General features: G+C 52.8%; 1 protein-coding gene across 2 annotated transcripts in view; it reads left to right on the top strand.

The window, feature by feature from the left end:
- Positions 1-5,310: 5,310 nt before the first annotated feature.
- CEP131 (centrosomal protein 131) overlaps positions 5,311-16,545 on the top strand; it is a 35,234-nt gene continuing 23,999 nt past the window's right edge. Inside the window, exons 1-2 of one of the 2 annotated variants that reach the window (XM_024235638.3) lie at positions 5,311-5,527; positions 8,199-8,392. In XM_024235638.3, the coding sequence (XP_024091406.3) occupies positions 8,216-8,392 (177 nt within the window). In that variant the 5' untranslated portion in view covers positions 5,311-5,527; positions 8,199-8,215. The remainder of the gene's footprint in view (positions 5,528-8,198; positions 8,393-16,545) is intronic. The other variant, XM_024235636.3, reaches the window with a different exon arrangement.

Genomic DNA, 16,545 nt, shown 5'->3' with positions numbered 1-16,545 from the left:
TGTCTGATGGGTTATTTTAAAGCATATTATGTTATGATTTAATTCTGATATAGTCAGAGAACATACTTTGTTTGATTTCTGTTATATTGTTTAAAGATTTCAAGCCCAGGCAACATAGCAAGACCCTGTTTCTACAAAAAAAAAAAAAAAAATTTAAATTAGCCAGGCATGGTCTCAGCTACCCAGGTGGCTGAGGCAGGAGGATTGCTTGAACTCCAGAGGTCAAGGCTGCAGTGAGCCATGATTGTGCCACTGCACTCTAGCTCTGTCACCTAGTGCGGTGGTGCAGTCACAGCTCACTGCAGTCTCAACCTCCTGAGTTCAAGCAATCCTAAGCAATCCTCATGCCTCAGTCACCACACGTGGCCTTTTATTTTTTTGGTAGAGATGGGGCTCTTGCTATGTTGCCCATGCTGGTCTCCAACTCCTGGCCTCATGCAATTCTCCCACCTCAGTCTCCCAAAGTAGTAGAATGACAGGCATGAGCTGCTGTGCCTGGCCTCACACTTTTGTTAAGGATTTCAAACTTTCGTTAAAGTTTGTTTTATGGCCAAGAATATAGTTTATCTTCGTGGATGTTCCATGTACACTTGGTCTAGAAAACTAGAGATCAATATCCTTCTGGAATATAGATGCAAAATTCCTCAAGAAAACAACAAAATGAATCCAATAATATATAATATATAAAAAGTGTAATACATCACTGTAAGTGGAATATATCCCAGGAATGCAAGGCTGTTTCAACCTATGAAAATCAGTGTAATTCAATCCATCATATTAACAGTAAACAAAAATCAAACGATCATTTTATGCAGAAAAAAACAAACAAAATAAATTCAGCATTCACTCATGACCCAAAAACCCTCCCAAATTTGACAAACTAGAAATGAAAGAGATCTTTTGGGTGGCAAGGGGTTGCTGCAAAAACCCCTCAGCTGACATCACACTTAATGCTGAAGGACTGAATGCTTTCCCCTACAACTGGAAAGAAGCCCATGGTGTGCACGCTAACCATTTCTGTTCAGCATTATACTGAAGCCCTGGCCAGTTCGATAAAGCAAGAAAAAACTAGAAAACCAGACACATTACAAAGGAAGAAATAAAACATACTATTCACAGAAAACAGGATTGTAGAAAATCCCGTGAAATCTTCCAAAACCTTCCTAAGACTAAGAAGTGAGTTTAGCAAAGACACAGGCTCCAGGGTAAATATACTAACATCAGTCACACTTTTGTAATAGCAATAAACAATTGGAAATTAAAGCATAAAAAACTACCATCTGTAATGGCACTCCAACAATGAAATGATTAGGTATAAATTAGAAAGATATACATAGGATGTGTATGCTGAAAACTTCAAAATACTGATGAAAGAAATCAGTGAAGATCTAAATAAGTGGAGAGATATACCATGTTCATAAATTATGGTGTCAATTCTTCCCAGATTACAGGTCTACAGACAATGTAATCCCCATCAAAATCACAGCTGGATTTTTTTTTAAGATAGTGACAAGCTGAAACTCAAATTTATAGGAAAAGTCAAAAGAATTTGAATAGCCAAGGTAATTTGGAAAAAGAAGAACAAAGGACTCAAAACCTGATTTCAGGATTGACTCTAGGCCAGGTGCAGTGGCTCGTGCCTGTAATCCCAGCACTTTGGGAGGTGAACGTGGGAGAATTGCTTGAGCCTAGGAATTTGAGACTAGCCTGGGCAACATGTGAGACCCCCATCTCTGCAACAACAACAACAACAACAACAACAACAACAAAAGCACTAATCAAGACAGTGTGGTAGGCCGGGCGCGGTGGCTCACGCCTGTAATCCCAGCACTTTGGGAGGCCGAGGCTGGCAGATCACGAGGTTAGGAGATCGAGACCATCCTGGCTAACACGGTGAAACCCCGTCTCTACTAAAAATACAAAAAATTAGCCAGGCGTGGTGGTGGGCGCCGGTAGTTCCAGCTACTCGGGAGGCTGAGGCAGGAGAATGGTGTGAACCCGGGAGACGGAGCTTGCAGTGAGCCGAGATCATGCCGTTGCACTCCAGCCTGGGCGACAGAGAGAGACTCCATCTCAAAAAAAAAAAAAAAAAGAAAGAATTCAAGACCAGCCTGGCCAACATGGCAAAACCCTGTCTCTACTAAAAATACAAAAATTAGCCGAGTGTGGTGGTGCAAGCCTGTAGTCCCCTCTACTTCAGAGGCTGAGGCAAGAGAGTCGATTGAACCCAGGAGGCAGAGGTTGCAGTGAGCCAAGATCGTGCCACTGCACTCCAGCCTGGGCAACAGAGGGAGACTCCATCTCAAAAACAAAACAAAATAAAACAAACTTCTCTTTGAATGACACAGTTAAGAAAATGGAAAGACAAGACACAGACTGGGGGAATAGATTTGCAAATCACACATCTCATGAAAGACATACAAAGACCATTTAAAGAACACTGAAAACTAAAAAATAAACCACCCCCAATTTTTTTTTTTTTTTTTGAGACGGAGTCTTGCTCTGTCGCCCAGGCTGGAGTGTAGTGGCACAATCTCGTCTCACTGCAAGGTCCACCTCCTGGGTTCACGCCATTCTCCTGCCTCAGCCTCCTGGGTAGCTGGGACTACAGGTGCCCGCCACCTCACCCGGCTAATTTTTTGTATATTTAGTAGACATGGGGTTTCACCATGTTTTCCAGGATGGTCTCGATCTCCTGACCTTGTGATCCGCCCGCCTCGGCCTCCCAAAGTGCTGGGATTACAGGCGTGAGCCACCGCGCCCGGCCAACCACCCCAAATTTCAAAGAAGGCAAATGATTTGAACAGATACTTCACTGAAGAAGATATATGAATACCCGACACAGAAGTACATGAATAGATAGATTCTCAACATCGTCAGTCTTCAGGGAAATGCAATTTATAACATATGGGATCCCATTACACACCTATTAATATGACTTAAAAAAATAAAACCAGGCCAGGTGCAGTGGCTCATGTCTGTAATCCTAGCACTCTGGGAGGCCGAGGCAGGTGGATCATGAGGTCAGGAGATCGAGACCATCCTGGCTAACACAGTGAAACCCCATCTCTACTAAAAATACAAAAAATTAGCTGGGCGTGGTGGCGGGCGCCTGTAGTCCCAGCTACTCAGGAGGCTGAGGTAGGAGAATGGCGTGAACCCGGGAGGCGGAGCTTGCAGTGAGCCAAGATCGTGCCACTGTGCTCCAGCCTGGGCGAAAATGCGAGACTCGGTCTCAAAAAAATAATAATAATGAAACAAAAAAATAAATAAATAAGTAAACAAATAAAACCAAACCCTGACAATACCAAGAGCTGAGGAGGATGGGGAGCAACTGCAACACCTGTGGCGCTGGTGGGAGCGTAGAGCTGTACAACTTCATTGGAAAATAGCTTAGTAGGCCGGTGTGGTGGCCCACGCCTGTAATCCCAGCACTTTGGGAGGCCGAGGTGGGTGGATCACCTGAAGTCAGCAGTTCAAGACCAGTCTGGCCAATATGATGAAACCCTGTCTCTACTAAAAATACAAAAATTAGCCTGGCGTGGTGACATGTGCCTGTAATACCAGCTACTCAGGAGGCTGAGGCGGGAGAATCGCTTGAGCCCAGGAAGTGGAGGTTGCAGTGAGCCAAGATCATGCCATTGCACTCCAGCCTGGGCGACAGAGGGAGACTCCATCTCGGAAAACAAAACAAAACAAAACAAAAAAAAGAAAATAGCTTGGCAGTTTCCTTTATTTTTTTTTCTTTTTCTTTTTTTTGATACGGAGTCTTGCTCTGTTGCTCAGGCTGGAGTGCAGTGGTGATCTCCGCTCACCGCAATCTCTGCCTCCCGGGTTCAAGCGATTCTCCTGACTCAGCCTCCTGAGTAGCTGGGATTACAGGCGGACGCCACCAGGCACGGGTAATTTTTTTTGTATTTTTACTAGAGACGGGGTTTTGCCATGTTGGCCAGGCTGGTCTCGAACTCCTGACCTCAGGTGATCCGCCCACCTCGGCGTCCCAAAGTTCTAAAATTACAGGCGTGACCCACCGCGCCCGGCCGGCAGTTTCTTATAAACAATCATATGATCCAGCAACCCCACTCCTGGATATTTACACAGGAGAAATGAAAAGTTGTGTCCACACAGAAGCCGGTGAGTGAATGTTTATGGCAGCGTCATTCATAATTACCAAGCACCAGGAACAATCTCTGCGTCCTTCATTTGATGAATAAAATAAGCAAATGTGGTTCACGCCGGTTACAGGATACCACTCAGCAATAAAGAGGAACCAGCATGAATCTCAAAATGCGAAGTGGTAGAAGCCAGATCCACAGGCTACGCGCTGCGCCACATCCCTTTTGTGTGACATTCTGGAAAAGGCCGCCTCTAGGGATGGAGAACAGACAGAACTGAGCAGCCGCCACCAGCAGTCAGCAGGTGCGGGATCCGGAGGGAGAATGTTCTGTAACTAAAGTTACACAACTCCACTGCACACCAAAAAATGTGGATTTTACTGTATATAAACCAAACCTTTTATTTCACAGAGCACTGGATTTTTTGAAAAGCGGGGAGGGGAGACCAGTGTGCAGTGACTTTTAGGGGAATGATGGCTTCCCTGGAGGGGACCTGGGCGGGATCCCCAGGGCTCCTGGAGAGAGGGGGAGTCACAAAGCGGCTACGTACTGGGCGCAGCGTTAAAACTTTGGAGAAGGAAAAAAAACAACAAAGCAGCGCGAAGGGAAGGAGGTCAGGGAGGTTAGCAAGGCGCCCACACGCCCTCGCAGTCGTACTGAGTAACGAGGGGAGGCGCGCACGCGGGTGGGCACAGAGCGGCCTAGGACAGCGGGGGAGCCCGGGGCCGCGGGAGTGCGGCGGCCTGGGGGTGTCGGAGAGCGGAGCCGAGGCCCCGTGCTCCTCGCGCCCTCCCTGGTGTCTCCTCCCTAGGCCCTGCGTGCCCCGCCTACACCTGCCTTGCCCCGCCCACATCTGCCTCGCTCCACTCGCCCATCACACCCCCACCTCACGCCCCGCCCACAACCGCTCACGCCCCGCCCACAACCGCTCACGCCCCGCCCCCGTCCGGCCAGCTCCTCCCGCCGCCCTCGGCCCCTCGGCCCCCTGTATGACCCGTCCCTTTCCAGCCGCGTCCAATCGGCCGCTCTCTGCAGTCGCGTCCCTCAGCCCTCCGTCGCTCCTCCCACGCTTGAACTTCCCGAAGGACAGCCGAGCGGCCCCATGAGCTCCCGGGACGGCCTGAGCGGGAGCGTGAAGGACCAATCCGGAGTCGGCGCGCGCAGGAAAGGCGGGCCGGCGTGACGGACTGGGGAGGTGGTGCCAGGCTGGTTGCTAGCTGCCGCCGCCGCTCACCCCGGCCGTCCGGCCGCTTCATTGTCACCGGGCCTCGGGGCAGTGTTGGGGGTGGCGGGGCGCCAGGTCGCCGACCCGAGGTTTGGGCGCGACTGGTTCCGCATCCGCTCCCCGCCGGCCGAATCTGCAGGCCGCGCGCGCCAGGCAGGCTTCGCGGCTGCGCCCCCGGCCCGCGCAGGTGAGGGGGCCCGGGCAAGGGAGGGGGTTGCAGAGCGCGGAGGTTGGAGGGGTCCGGAGCCCGCGCAGGTGGGAGGTCCTGGTCCAGTGATGAAGTGATGGGGATCCGGGGCACGCACAGGTGAGGGGGAGATCTGGTGCCCGCGCAATTGAAGGAGGGGTCCGAGGGAAGTGAGGGGGAACCAGGGTGCGCACAGGTGAGGGAGATCCGGGGCCCGCGCAGGTGAGGACAGGCTCGTGCCTGAGGGTGTGGGTCCCCACCTCCATCCCCTCCACCCCCTCCACCTCCGTCCACTCCCCTCTGGTCCCCAGGACAACATGGAGTCCAGTCCCGGCATCTCTGGCCCGGCTGCCTTAAGCCCTAGGGAAAATGGGGAGATGGGAGCTGCCCCGAGGACAGGTGGAGGGCTCTGCTCTGCGCGTGGGCTCTGGCCTCTCTGTCCAGGGTCAGGGTCAGGGTCAGGCCACCCTGGGAACCAGGTCCTGGCGCTGGTCATCAGTCCCCGCCCCTTCAGGTCCTGGGAGGGACACAGTTTTATCCAAGATGTGGTGGCCTCCCACGCCTCCCTTCTTCTGGCCTGGAGGTTTCCATGGAGAGGCCGCGTTCTCCATCCCAGAGCCGCTTGCATGTGTGGCTGGGAGAGCAGAGTCCTGGGCTCCAAGGGCTTGCATGGGTCCAGCCAGGGGTGGACAGTGCCCTGCAGGAGGAGGGTGTTAAGTTTCATCCGCACAACCGGAAGTGCATAACTGAGGACTGGGACCTGGTCAGTGGCAGGGTCAGCCTCTAGGGAGTAGGGGTATCCATCTCTCCTTGGAAGGGACCTTGGGGGACCTGCTGTGGGGTGCTGGGCTGAAGCAAGCCCAGGGTGACCTTGGGCGATAGGTTGGGTGCCTGCTGGCCCACTGGAGGCCACTGTGACAGGGAGGTAATTCTCAGCGTTGGTCCCTGGCGCCAGCTTCTCCCATTCATCTGCTGGTTCAGCTGAGTGCCTTTCCCTGCAGGTGCGGGGGTTGCACAGGAGCCACACAATTCATAAACCAACTGTGTACAGCCACAGGAAGGGAGTCAGAGCCGGATGGGGAGTGAAGACTGATGGGTGCTCAGGGAAGGCCTCTGAGTGCAGAGAGGGAGTGTCCTGAGACCTAGAGGCAGGGGACTGGCCGGGGCCAAGCTGGCTGAGTTTGAGGAGCACCAGGGAGGCTGTGTTGGCTAAAGCCACAACAAAGGGGCACAGCAGGGGAGCTGGCGAGGTCACAGAGGGCCAGATCTTGCAGGAGTTGGATGTGTGGACTTTATTCTCTGTGCCTAGGAAGCTGTTGCAGGGTTTTTGGCAGGGGCACATGCACGAACTGAGACCTGTTCAGAAAGATCAGCTGAGGCACCATGTGGGGACGGGCTGGGGACCGGCAGGGTTTGCTCTGAGAAGGTCCAAAGTAAGGAAGCCAGCATCCCCAAGCTTACTCCTCGATCGTCAGAACCCCCTGTCCCCTGCTGGCATAACATTACCCAGTGAGTGCTCGCCCAGTGCAGCCTTGAGGCCTTGAGACCAGCATCTTGTCTGGACCTCACAAAACCACCCCCACCTTTTTTTTTTTTTTTTTTTTTTTTGAGATGGAGTCTGGCTGTGTTGCCCAGGCTGGAGTGCAGTGGCATGATCTTGGCTCACTGCAAACTCTGCCTACCGGGTTCAAGTAATTCGCCTGCTTCAGCCTCCCGAGTAGTTGGGATTACAGGCGCCCGCCACCACGCCCGGCTAATTTTTTGAATTTTTTAGTAGAGGTGGGGTTTCACCGTGTTGCTTAGGCTGGTCTTGAACTCCTGAGCTCAGGCAATCCGCCTGCCTTGGCCTCCCAAAGTGCTGGGATTACAGAGTGAGCCACTGTGCCCGGCCAACATGCAACCCCTTTTTAAAATGTGTATTTTTAGTTAAGGGCCTGGCACGGTGGCTCATGCCTGTAATCCCAGCACTTTGGGAGGCCAAGGCAGGCGAATCACTTGAGGTCAGGAGTTCGAGACCAGCCTGGCCAACATGGCAAAACCCCATTTCTACTTCTACTAAAAATACAAAAATTAGCCAGGCGTGGTGGCGGGCACCTGTAATCCCAGCTACTCAGGAGGCTGAGGCAGGAGAATCGCTCGAACCTGGGAGGCAGAGGTGGCAATGAGCCGAGATCGTGCCACTGTACTCCAGCCTGGGTGACAAGAACGAGACTCCGTTTCAAAAAAATAATAAAATAAAAAATAAATCAAATGTCCCTTTTACAGAAGAAGAGAGTGGGGCTCGGGCAGTGGCTTTCTCAGAATCATGATGTGGGGTAGATGGCAGAACCTGGCTCACACCGACAATGGCCTGTGGTCCAGGCTCCCTCTGGGGTGCTGCTGGCTTGTTCCCACCCACGGGCCTTGCCCTCGCCGCCCACCTGTCCATCATCCAGGGCCCTCCTGTCCTGCCATACGCTGACATTGGGCTCAGAACAGCTCCCTCATGTTCCTGTCGAGGAGCCTGCCACCAGCCAGAGGGGTGCGTAGGTTGTGACACGCCTTCCCGGGAAGTTTGGTGGCCAGTGGACCCAGGTGTCCTGGGCCGGCTGAGGCTGGGCTGGAGGTGGTGGGTGCAGGGGACTGTAGTTCCCCTATGGCATCTCATTGCAGCTCTTGCTTCCCCACTCAGGGCCTGCCTCGTCCACCATGAAAGGCACCCGGGCCATCAGCAGCGTCCCGGAGCGCAGCCCAGCCAGTGTGGACCTGAGTCTGACAGGTCTCCCTCCGCCTGTGTCCCGGCGCCCTGGCAGTGCCACCACCACCAAGCCCATCGTCCGCTCTGTCTCCGTGGTCACAGGCAGCGAGCAGAAGAGGAAGGCGCTGGTGAGTACTGTGGCCTAGGAGTCCGGGCCCCTGCCTCCTGGAGGGCTGTTATTCAGTTGGCATCTGACCCCTGGGTCCAGCTCCACATGTGAACAAGTGCCTCACATCTGGACATGCTGGATCCTTGTGGCTGTTCCAGGGGGCAGGTAGGACTTGAGTCTTACAGGCGTGGGCGCTGAATCACTAGAAGGTCAAGCCAGAGCCTGGATTCTTTCAGCCACAGCCCCAGGCCTCCTGTGCCACCGCCCTTTGGATTTGTTTGAATCCTCAAGAAATGGGGTTGGCTGGGCTCAGTGGCTCACGCCTGTAATCCCAGCACTTTGGGAGGCCGAGGCGAGTGGATCACCTGAGGTCAGCAGTTCAAGACCAGCCTGACCAACATGGTGAAACTCCGTCTCTACTAAAGATAGAAAAAAAAAATTAGCCTGGCATGGTGGTGCATGCCTGTAATCCTAGCTACTCGGGAGGCCGAGGCAGGAGATTTGCTCGAACCTGGGAGGCAGAGGTTGCGGTGAGCCGAGATCGTGCCAATGCACACCAGCCTGGCAACAGAGTGAGATGCCATCTCAAAAAAAAGAAAAAAGAAAGAAAATAAATGGGGTTGACCTGTGGGGAGGGCGATGAGCTCCTGGTGGCCTTGGAGAAACCTGGACGGGTGTGTGGGTGTGTGGGTGTATGGGTGGCAAGACAGCTGTGGGAGCTTCGGGGTGAGAGCTGCCTTTCCTGCCCACCTCTGGGAGTGGGGAGGAGGGTGGGCGGTTCCCAGATGGGAGTTGTGAGAGGCAGGCTGGGCCTGCTGCACCCTGAGTTGGTGTCTGCCAGGCCCAGTCTTTGGGGCAAGGGAGGAATCGAGCCGCTCTGTGGGGGTTGGGGCAGAGCCTGACCAGAGTCTCTCCTGAGCTTCCAGAACAGCAAGGGCCTGGGGGCCTTGGCTTCGATGCAGCAGCAGGTCTGGGGCTCCCTGCCTGGGGTCCGTGCCGGGCAACACAGCAGGGCAGAGAGAAGGCTTGTGGGGTCTGGAGGGCAGTCAAGGCTTCCCACAGGAACCCCTGGCAGGTCCAGGCCAGGGTTCCACTGTGAATAAAAGGCTTGGACCTCCCCCTTCTCCTTGAAAAAGTTATTCCTGTGTCTGCCCTAGAAGCACCTCTAGGTAGGCAGGGTGTGGCCCGCCAGACGCCTAGCCGAGTTCCAGGGTAAGGGCAGATGGGCCAGTAGCGGTCCCTTGGACCAAGCAGGTTCCCAAAGCCTGGGGCAGGCAGGGCGGGGACCCAGGATGTCCTGATGTGTCATTGTGGCCGGCAGGTTGTCTAAAGATTTGGTGCGTCTCTAGGCATTTACAGACATAAGCTGTAAAAATTAAAATATGCTGCACTGTTTTAGCAGAGGGGTAACCAACTTGGGCTAGAGCCGTCTCTGAGCCCGCTGCCTCTCCTGTCCTCAGCCCTGCTCCTGCATCGCTGACCCCCTCACCCACCTGCCTTGGCCCCTCCCACTGTCTCTAAAGCCCTAGGTTCATGGCACATGGGGCAGGGAAGACGCACTCAAAATCGCAGATCTGGGCTGGGCGAGGTGGCTCACGCCCGTGATCCCAGCGCTTTGGGAGGTGGAGGCGGGCGGATCACCTGAGGTCAGGAGTTCAATACCAGCCTGGCCGACATAGTGAAACCCTGTCTCTACTGAAAATACAAAAATTAGCCGGGCGTGGTGGCGCGCACCCTTAATCCCAGCTACTCGGGAGGCTGGGACAGGAGAGTTGCTTGAACCCAGGAGGAGGAGGTTGCAGTGAGCCGAGATCGTGCCACTGCACTCCAGCCTGGGAGAAAGAGCAAGACTCTGTCTCAAAAAAAAATGAAAGAAAGAAAGAAAGAAAAAAGAAAGAAGGAAAGAAAGGAAAGGAAGGAAAGAAAGAAAAGAAATCACAGCTCTGTTGTGTGGAGACTGTTATAAAAGTTTCCGGGCTTTCTAGTAGATGGTCTTTGGGCGGCATGGACGGGCTGTATCCGAGGCCGACCCGGGCACCTAACCACACTCCCAGCCTTTCTGCTGGGAAATGTTCTGTTGCTGAATAGAGGTTCAAAGCCACAGCGAACGCTAATCGTATTGATCCCTCCTTTCCTCGGCCGGCACCATTGCCTGCTCCCGCAGGGTTGAGTGGTGACTGCTAACAGTCCCCTCGTTCATGGAATGTTCCAGCTGTTCACTTTAATTCTTTGAGCCCCTCGCTCGATCCGAGACGGCCCCACCCATGCCTGCCTGTCTGCCTTCTGTCGGGCACATGGTGGGAGCTCAGGAACTGCTGGTGGAAGAGGAACCCCCGCCAGTGTGTGACATGGCCTCGGGTTTCTGTTGTGCCTGGTCCCCATCCTCTCGGCCACCTGCCCTGCTACCACTCAGTCTCATTGGGATTCCTGGAGAGCAGTTGTTTTGGCCAGGCATGGCTTCACACCTATACAAGGTGGCACGCGATTCTTTTCTTCCTGGTGTTTGTGGGTGGGGTGGGGTGCTGTCCCCTGGCTCAGAGACCTTCTCAGTGGCCATTGGCCTGGGGTTTCCACTTTACCCCTTGTCTCTAAAGATCTGCCTGGGTCCACGGCCTGCTGTCCCGGGATTCCCCAGCCAGGATGTAACTGCAGTTCCTGCCGGTCTTCTGGCTCAAGAGATGTCGGTACGAGACTGTAGAGGGTCCCTCTTCCTTGCCCCAGCTGTGTGCCCACCTGATCCTCTAGCCCCCTAGATCATTATTCACTCTGGTTCCCGTCCCCTGAAAGAAAAGAGGTCTTTAAATCCCAAGAGCACAAGCTCACTGGGGAACAGACATCACTGCACATATGTGTCACGGCCACAGGGGCCGCCTGCCCCTCCCTGGGCAATGTTGCCTTCTTGCAGGTGGAGTTTAGGGTTTTTAGTCCATGATTTGATTTACCATCTGAGCATGAGTGGTGTCCGTCAGTGAGTGGAAGCCCCTTCACCCGTCCCCTGACATCCCTTGTCTTCCTCTTGGAGGCTGTGAAACTGACCCCAGGAAAATCGAGACGAGAAGAAGGGCACCCATAATTCCATGGCCCTGGTGCAATGACTGGTGCCATTTCTGGGGATGATTTCAAAATTCCTACCGTGTTTTTTGAATAGGCCATTCACACCCACCATTTGGGAAAAGGGGGCTGGCTCATTGAGCAGTGAGACTGTCCTGCCCGACCTTGTGGGCCTCTCTCCTAGGCGGCTGCCGTTCCGTTTCTCCTGCACCCACACTTGCTCTGGGCACACAGGCATCAGTGATGCTGGAGATGTGTTGGAACAAGTGCCATATCCATCAGCTGCATGGGCTCCTGCATTCTCTTTTTTTTTTTTCTTTTTAAGACAGGGTCTTGCTCTGTCGCCCAGGCTGGAGTGCAGTGGAGCAACCACAGCTTACTGCAGCCTCCACCTCCCGGACACAAGTGATCCTCTTACCTCAGCATCCTGAGTAGCATGGATTACAGGCGCTCACCACCCCGCCCAGCTAATTTTTAATTTTTTTTTTTTTTTTTTGAGACAGACTTTTGCTCTTTTTGCCCAGGCTGGAGTGCATTGGTGAGATCTTGGCTCACTGCAGCCTCCGCCTCCCAGGTTCAAGGGATTCTCCTGCCTCAGCCTCCCAAGTAGCTGGGATTACAGGCATGCGCCACCATGCCCAGCTAATTTTGTATTTTTAGTAGAGACGGGGTTTCGCCATGTTGGTCAGGCTGGTCTTGAACTCCTGACCTCAGGTGATCCTCCCGCCTCAGCCTCCCAAAGTGCTGGGATTACAGGTGTGAGCCACCACGCCCAGCCTACTAATTTTTCAATTTTTTTGTAGGGACAGGGGTCTCACTAGGTTGCTGGTCCTCAACTCCTGGGCTGAAGTGATCTTCCCGCCTCGGCCTCCCAAAGTGCTGGGATTATGGGCGTGGGCCGCCACACCTGACTCTGCTCCCGCTTTCTTTACATTGTTTTGTAGCAGCTGACAATAGTTCATTAGATGATGCACCAGAACTTCACCCAGTGGTCCTCTGGATTTTCCTTATCATAGTACCAAGAGTGGCGCAGCAAATACCCTTGTGTCTGTGCCATTTTGCATACATGCAAATATGCCTGTAGAATAAATCCTAAAGGATAATTACTGGGTCAGAGCATAAGTCCATTTAAAATTTTGAAAGGGGGGCCAGTTGCCATGGCCCATGCCTGTAATCCCAGCACTTTGGTAGGCCGAAGCGGGCAGATTGCTTGAGGTCAGGAGTTCGAGACCAGCCTGGCCAACACAGTGAAACCTCGTCTCTACTAAAAATACAAAAAATAGCTGGATGTGGTGGCAGGCACCTGTAATGCCAGCTACACAGGAGGCTGAGGCAGGAGAACTGATTGAACCCGGAAGCTGGAGGTTGCAGTGAGCCAAGATCGCACCGCCGCACTCTAGCCTGGGTGACAGTGAGACTCCATTTCAAAAAAAATAAAATAAAATAAATAAAAAAATTTGAAAGGGGGCCGGGAGTGGTGACCAATATCTGTAATTCCAGCACTTTGCGTGGCTGAGGTGGGAGGATCACTTGAGGCCAGGAGTTTGAGACCAGCCTGGGCAATATAGTGAGACCCCTGTCTCTACAAAAAAATTTAAAAATTAGCCGAGTGTGGTGGTGCATGCCTGTAGTCCCAGCTACATGGGAGGCTGAGGCAGGAGGATGGCTTGAGCCCAGAAAGTTTGAGGCTGCAGTGAGCTATGATCGTGCCAGTGCTCTCCAGCCTGGGCAACAGAGTGAGACTCTATCTTTTAAAATTAAAACTAAATTTTAAATTTTTGGCCAGGCGCGGTGGCTCATGCCTGTAATCCCAGCACTTTGGGAGGTCGAGGCAGGCAGATCATGAGGCCAGGAGATTGAGACCGTCCTGGCTAACATGGTGAAACCCCATCTCTACTAAAAATACAAAAAAAAAAAAAAATTAGCCGGGCGTGGTGGCGGGCGCCTGTAGTCCCAGCTACTCAGGAGGCTGAGGCAGGAGAATGTCGTGAACCTGGGAGGCGGAGCTTGCAGTGAGCCGAGATCACGCCGCTGTACTCCAGCCCGGGCGACAGAGCGAGATTCTGTCTCAAAAAAAAAAAAAAATTTTTTTTGATAGGCATTGTCACGTTGCTGTCCGTAAAGATCGTTGCCCCAAGTCACACTCTCATCTTAGGGTGCCACGGGGCCTGCTCCCTCGTGCTCTGGCTGACACACGTGCAGCACACTTTTTGGTCTTTACAGGTTCCATAGGTGACAAAAGATATCTGACTGTACTACCTTTTAGTTTTTTACTTTTTACTTTTAATTTTTTTCTTTTTCTTTTTTGAGATGAAGTTTCACTCTTGTCACCCAGGCTGAAGTGCAATGGTGTGATTTCAGCTCACCGCAATCTCCATCTCTTGGGTTTAAGCAATTCTCCTGCCTCAGCCCCCAGAGTAGCTGGGATTACAGGTGCGCACCATCATGCCCGGCTAATTTTTGTATTTTTAGTAGAGACAGGATTTCACCATGTTGGCCAGGCTGGTCTCAAACTCCTGACCTCAAGTGATCTGCCTGCCTCGGCCTCCCAAAGTGCTGGGATTACAGGCATGAGCCTCCGGCATGACTGTACGATTTTTAAAAATAAACCTTTTTTTTTTAGTATATTTTTTTTAAAAAAAAAAACCTTTTTTATGTTAGTATAGTTTTAAATTTATAGAAAAACTGGAAAGAAAGTGCAGGATGTTTCCCTGTACCCCACCCAGTCTCCGCTATTTGAATATCTTACATTATGATGGGACATATGTACAATTAACAAGTCGTTATTGATAAATCACTGACTGTAGTCCACACTTGATTTGTATTTTTGCAGTTTTTACCTGTTGTCCTTTTCTGTCCCAGGATCCCACATGATTTTTAGGCTGTGGGTCTCAGGCTCATTTGGGCTGTGAGTTTCTCAGACTCTCCTAGTTTTTGAGGACCTTCGAGTTTTGGGGAGAGCTGGTCAGGGATTTTACAGAATGGCCCCCTGTTGGGACTTGCCTGATATTTTTCTCGTGATCAGACTGAGTGGTGGATGGGTTTTAGGAGGAAGGCCACAGAGGTAAAATACTCTTCTCACCCCATCCTGTCTGGGGTCCACGCTGTCCATGTGACCTCTCACTGGTGATGCTGCTGGCCTTGGTCCCCTGGCCACAGTGGAGGGTCAGGCTTCTCCACTGTGAGGTCGCCCATCCCCTTTGCTCTCTGGAAGGAAGTTGCTTTGTTCAGCTCACACGGAAGGGGTGGGGAGTTTTGCTCGCCCTCCCTTAGAGAAGAGCATCTATAGAAGTTATTTGGAATTCTACACAGGAGATTTGTCTGTTCACCCTCATTTATAATTTTTTTTTTTTTTTGAGACAGTGTCTCACTCTGTCGCCCAGGCTGGAGTGCGGTGGCATAATCTCAGCTCACTGCAATCTCCGCCTCCTGGGTTCAAGCGATTTTCCTGTCTCAGCCTCCTGAGTAGCTGGGACTACAGGTGTGCACCACCACACCTGGCTAATTTTTGTATTTTAGTAGAGATGGGGTTTCACCATGTTGGCCAGGCTGGTCTCGAACTCCTGACCTCAAGTGATCCGCCTGCCTTGGCCTCCCAAAGTGCTGGGATTATAGGCATGAGCCACCACACCTGGCCCCACTTATTAATTTTTTCAATCATTTATTATAATGGACTCGTGGATATTTATTTCACACTTCGAGTTATAATTCAATACTAGTTTACTTATTTTGTTGCTCTCATTGTCGCAGCGTTGGCCACTGGGAACTTTCAGGTGGCTCCTGTGTCCCTGTGTCATTGCCCATCACTTTGTCTTGTGAGCACATCCTTATTTCTGGCCCTATAAACTACTCCAGCCTCATCTTGTCTATTTCCTCCTCCAGTCCTAGAATCAGCCATTTCTTCAAGAAGCCCCGGTTCTTTTTCTTGGAGAGTGATCTTAGAGGCCAAGGTCTGGGAGCTGGGTATGCTTGTCTCTACTGGGCTGTTTCTGGTCTTCTCAGCCAACAGAGCAAGGAAGTGTGTAGTGTACACCAGCTGGTGTGTAATATACGCACTGTCTATACATAGTAACCATCGGTGTTGTGGGTCCTACTGATGTCTCTGCTGCTAGTGGCACCTCTCGCCCCCCGACGCTTGCTGATTGTAACCTCTCCTCCTGCAGTGAGGATGCGGCCCCATTGTCTGCTGTCCCTGGTTTAGCTCCTGTGTGTGTGTAAGGTGTGTAAGGTGGTGTCACAGTGGATAACCCAAACCCCATGGGAAGAACACCACCAATGCTGTGCCATGCTCTGGGACAGCCCCTCTGCACCGGCCCCCCTCCTGCCCAGCACTACTCGGGACAGCCTCTCTGCACGGGCCCTACTCCTGCCCAGCACTACTCGGGACAGCCCCTCTGCACCGGCCCCACTCCTGCCCAGGGCTACTCGGGACAGCCCCTATGCACGGGCCTCACTCCTGCCCAGGGCTATTAGGAAGAACCCCTCTGCCTCTAGGCTGATGGGCCCCACTTCTGCCCAGGGCTACTTGGGACTAGCCCCTCTGCACGGACCCCACTCCTGCCCAGGGCTACTCGGGACAGCCCCTCTGCACGGGCCCCACTCCTGCCCAGGGCTACTCCGGACAGCCCCTCTGCACCGGCCCCACTCCTGCCCAGGGATACTCCGGACAGCCCCTCTGCACCGGCCCCACTCCTGCCCAGGGCTATTAGGAAGAACCCCTCTGCCTCTAGGCTGATGGGCCCCACTCCTGCCCAGGGCTACTTGAGACTAGCCCCTCTGCACGGGCCCCACTCCTGCCCAGGGCTACTCGGAACAGCCCTTCTGCACGGGCCCCACTCCTGTCCAGGGCTACTTGGACAGCACTTCGCCCTCCACCTCTGATTGTATTTCTAACTTACCATCTTCTGTGAGTGAGGCTGAACATCTTTTCTTTTTCTTTTTTTTTGAGATGGAATCTTGCTCTGTCACCCAGGCTGGAGTGCAGTAGCGCAATCTCGGCTCACTGCAACCTCCGCCTCCCAGTTCAAGCGATTCTCCTGCCTCAGCCTCCTGAGTAGCTGGGATTACAGGTGCATGCCACCATGCCCGGCTAATTTTTATATATATATCTTTTTAGTAGAG

Source organism: Pongo abelii, chromosome 19, assembly GCF_028885655.2.
Source record: "Pongo abelii isolate AG06213 chromosome 19, NHGRI_mPonAbe1-v2.0_pri, whole genome shotgun sequence".
Classification (NCBI taxonomy): domain Eukaryota; kingdom Metazoa; phylum Chordata; class Mammalia; order Primates; family Hominidae; genus Pongo; species Pongo abelii.
The sequence above is the reverse complement of the archived record's forward strand: the minus strand, read 5'-3'. Positions and strand labels throughout refer to the sequence as shown.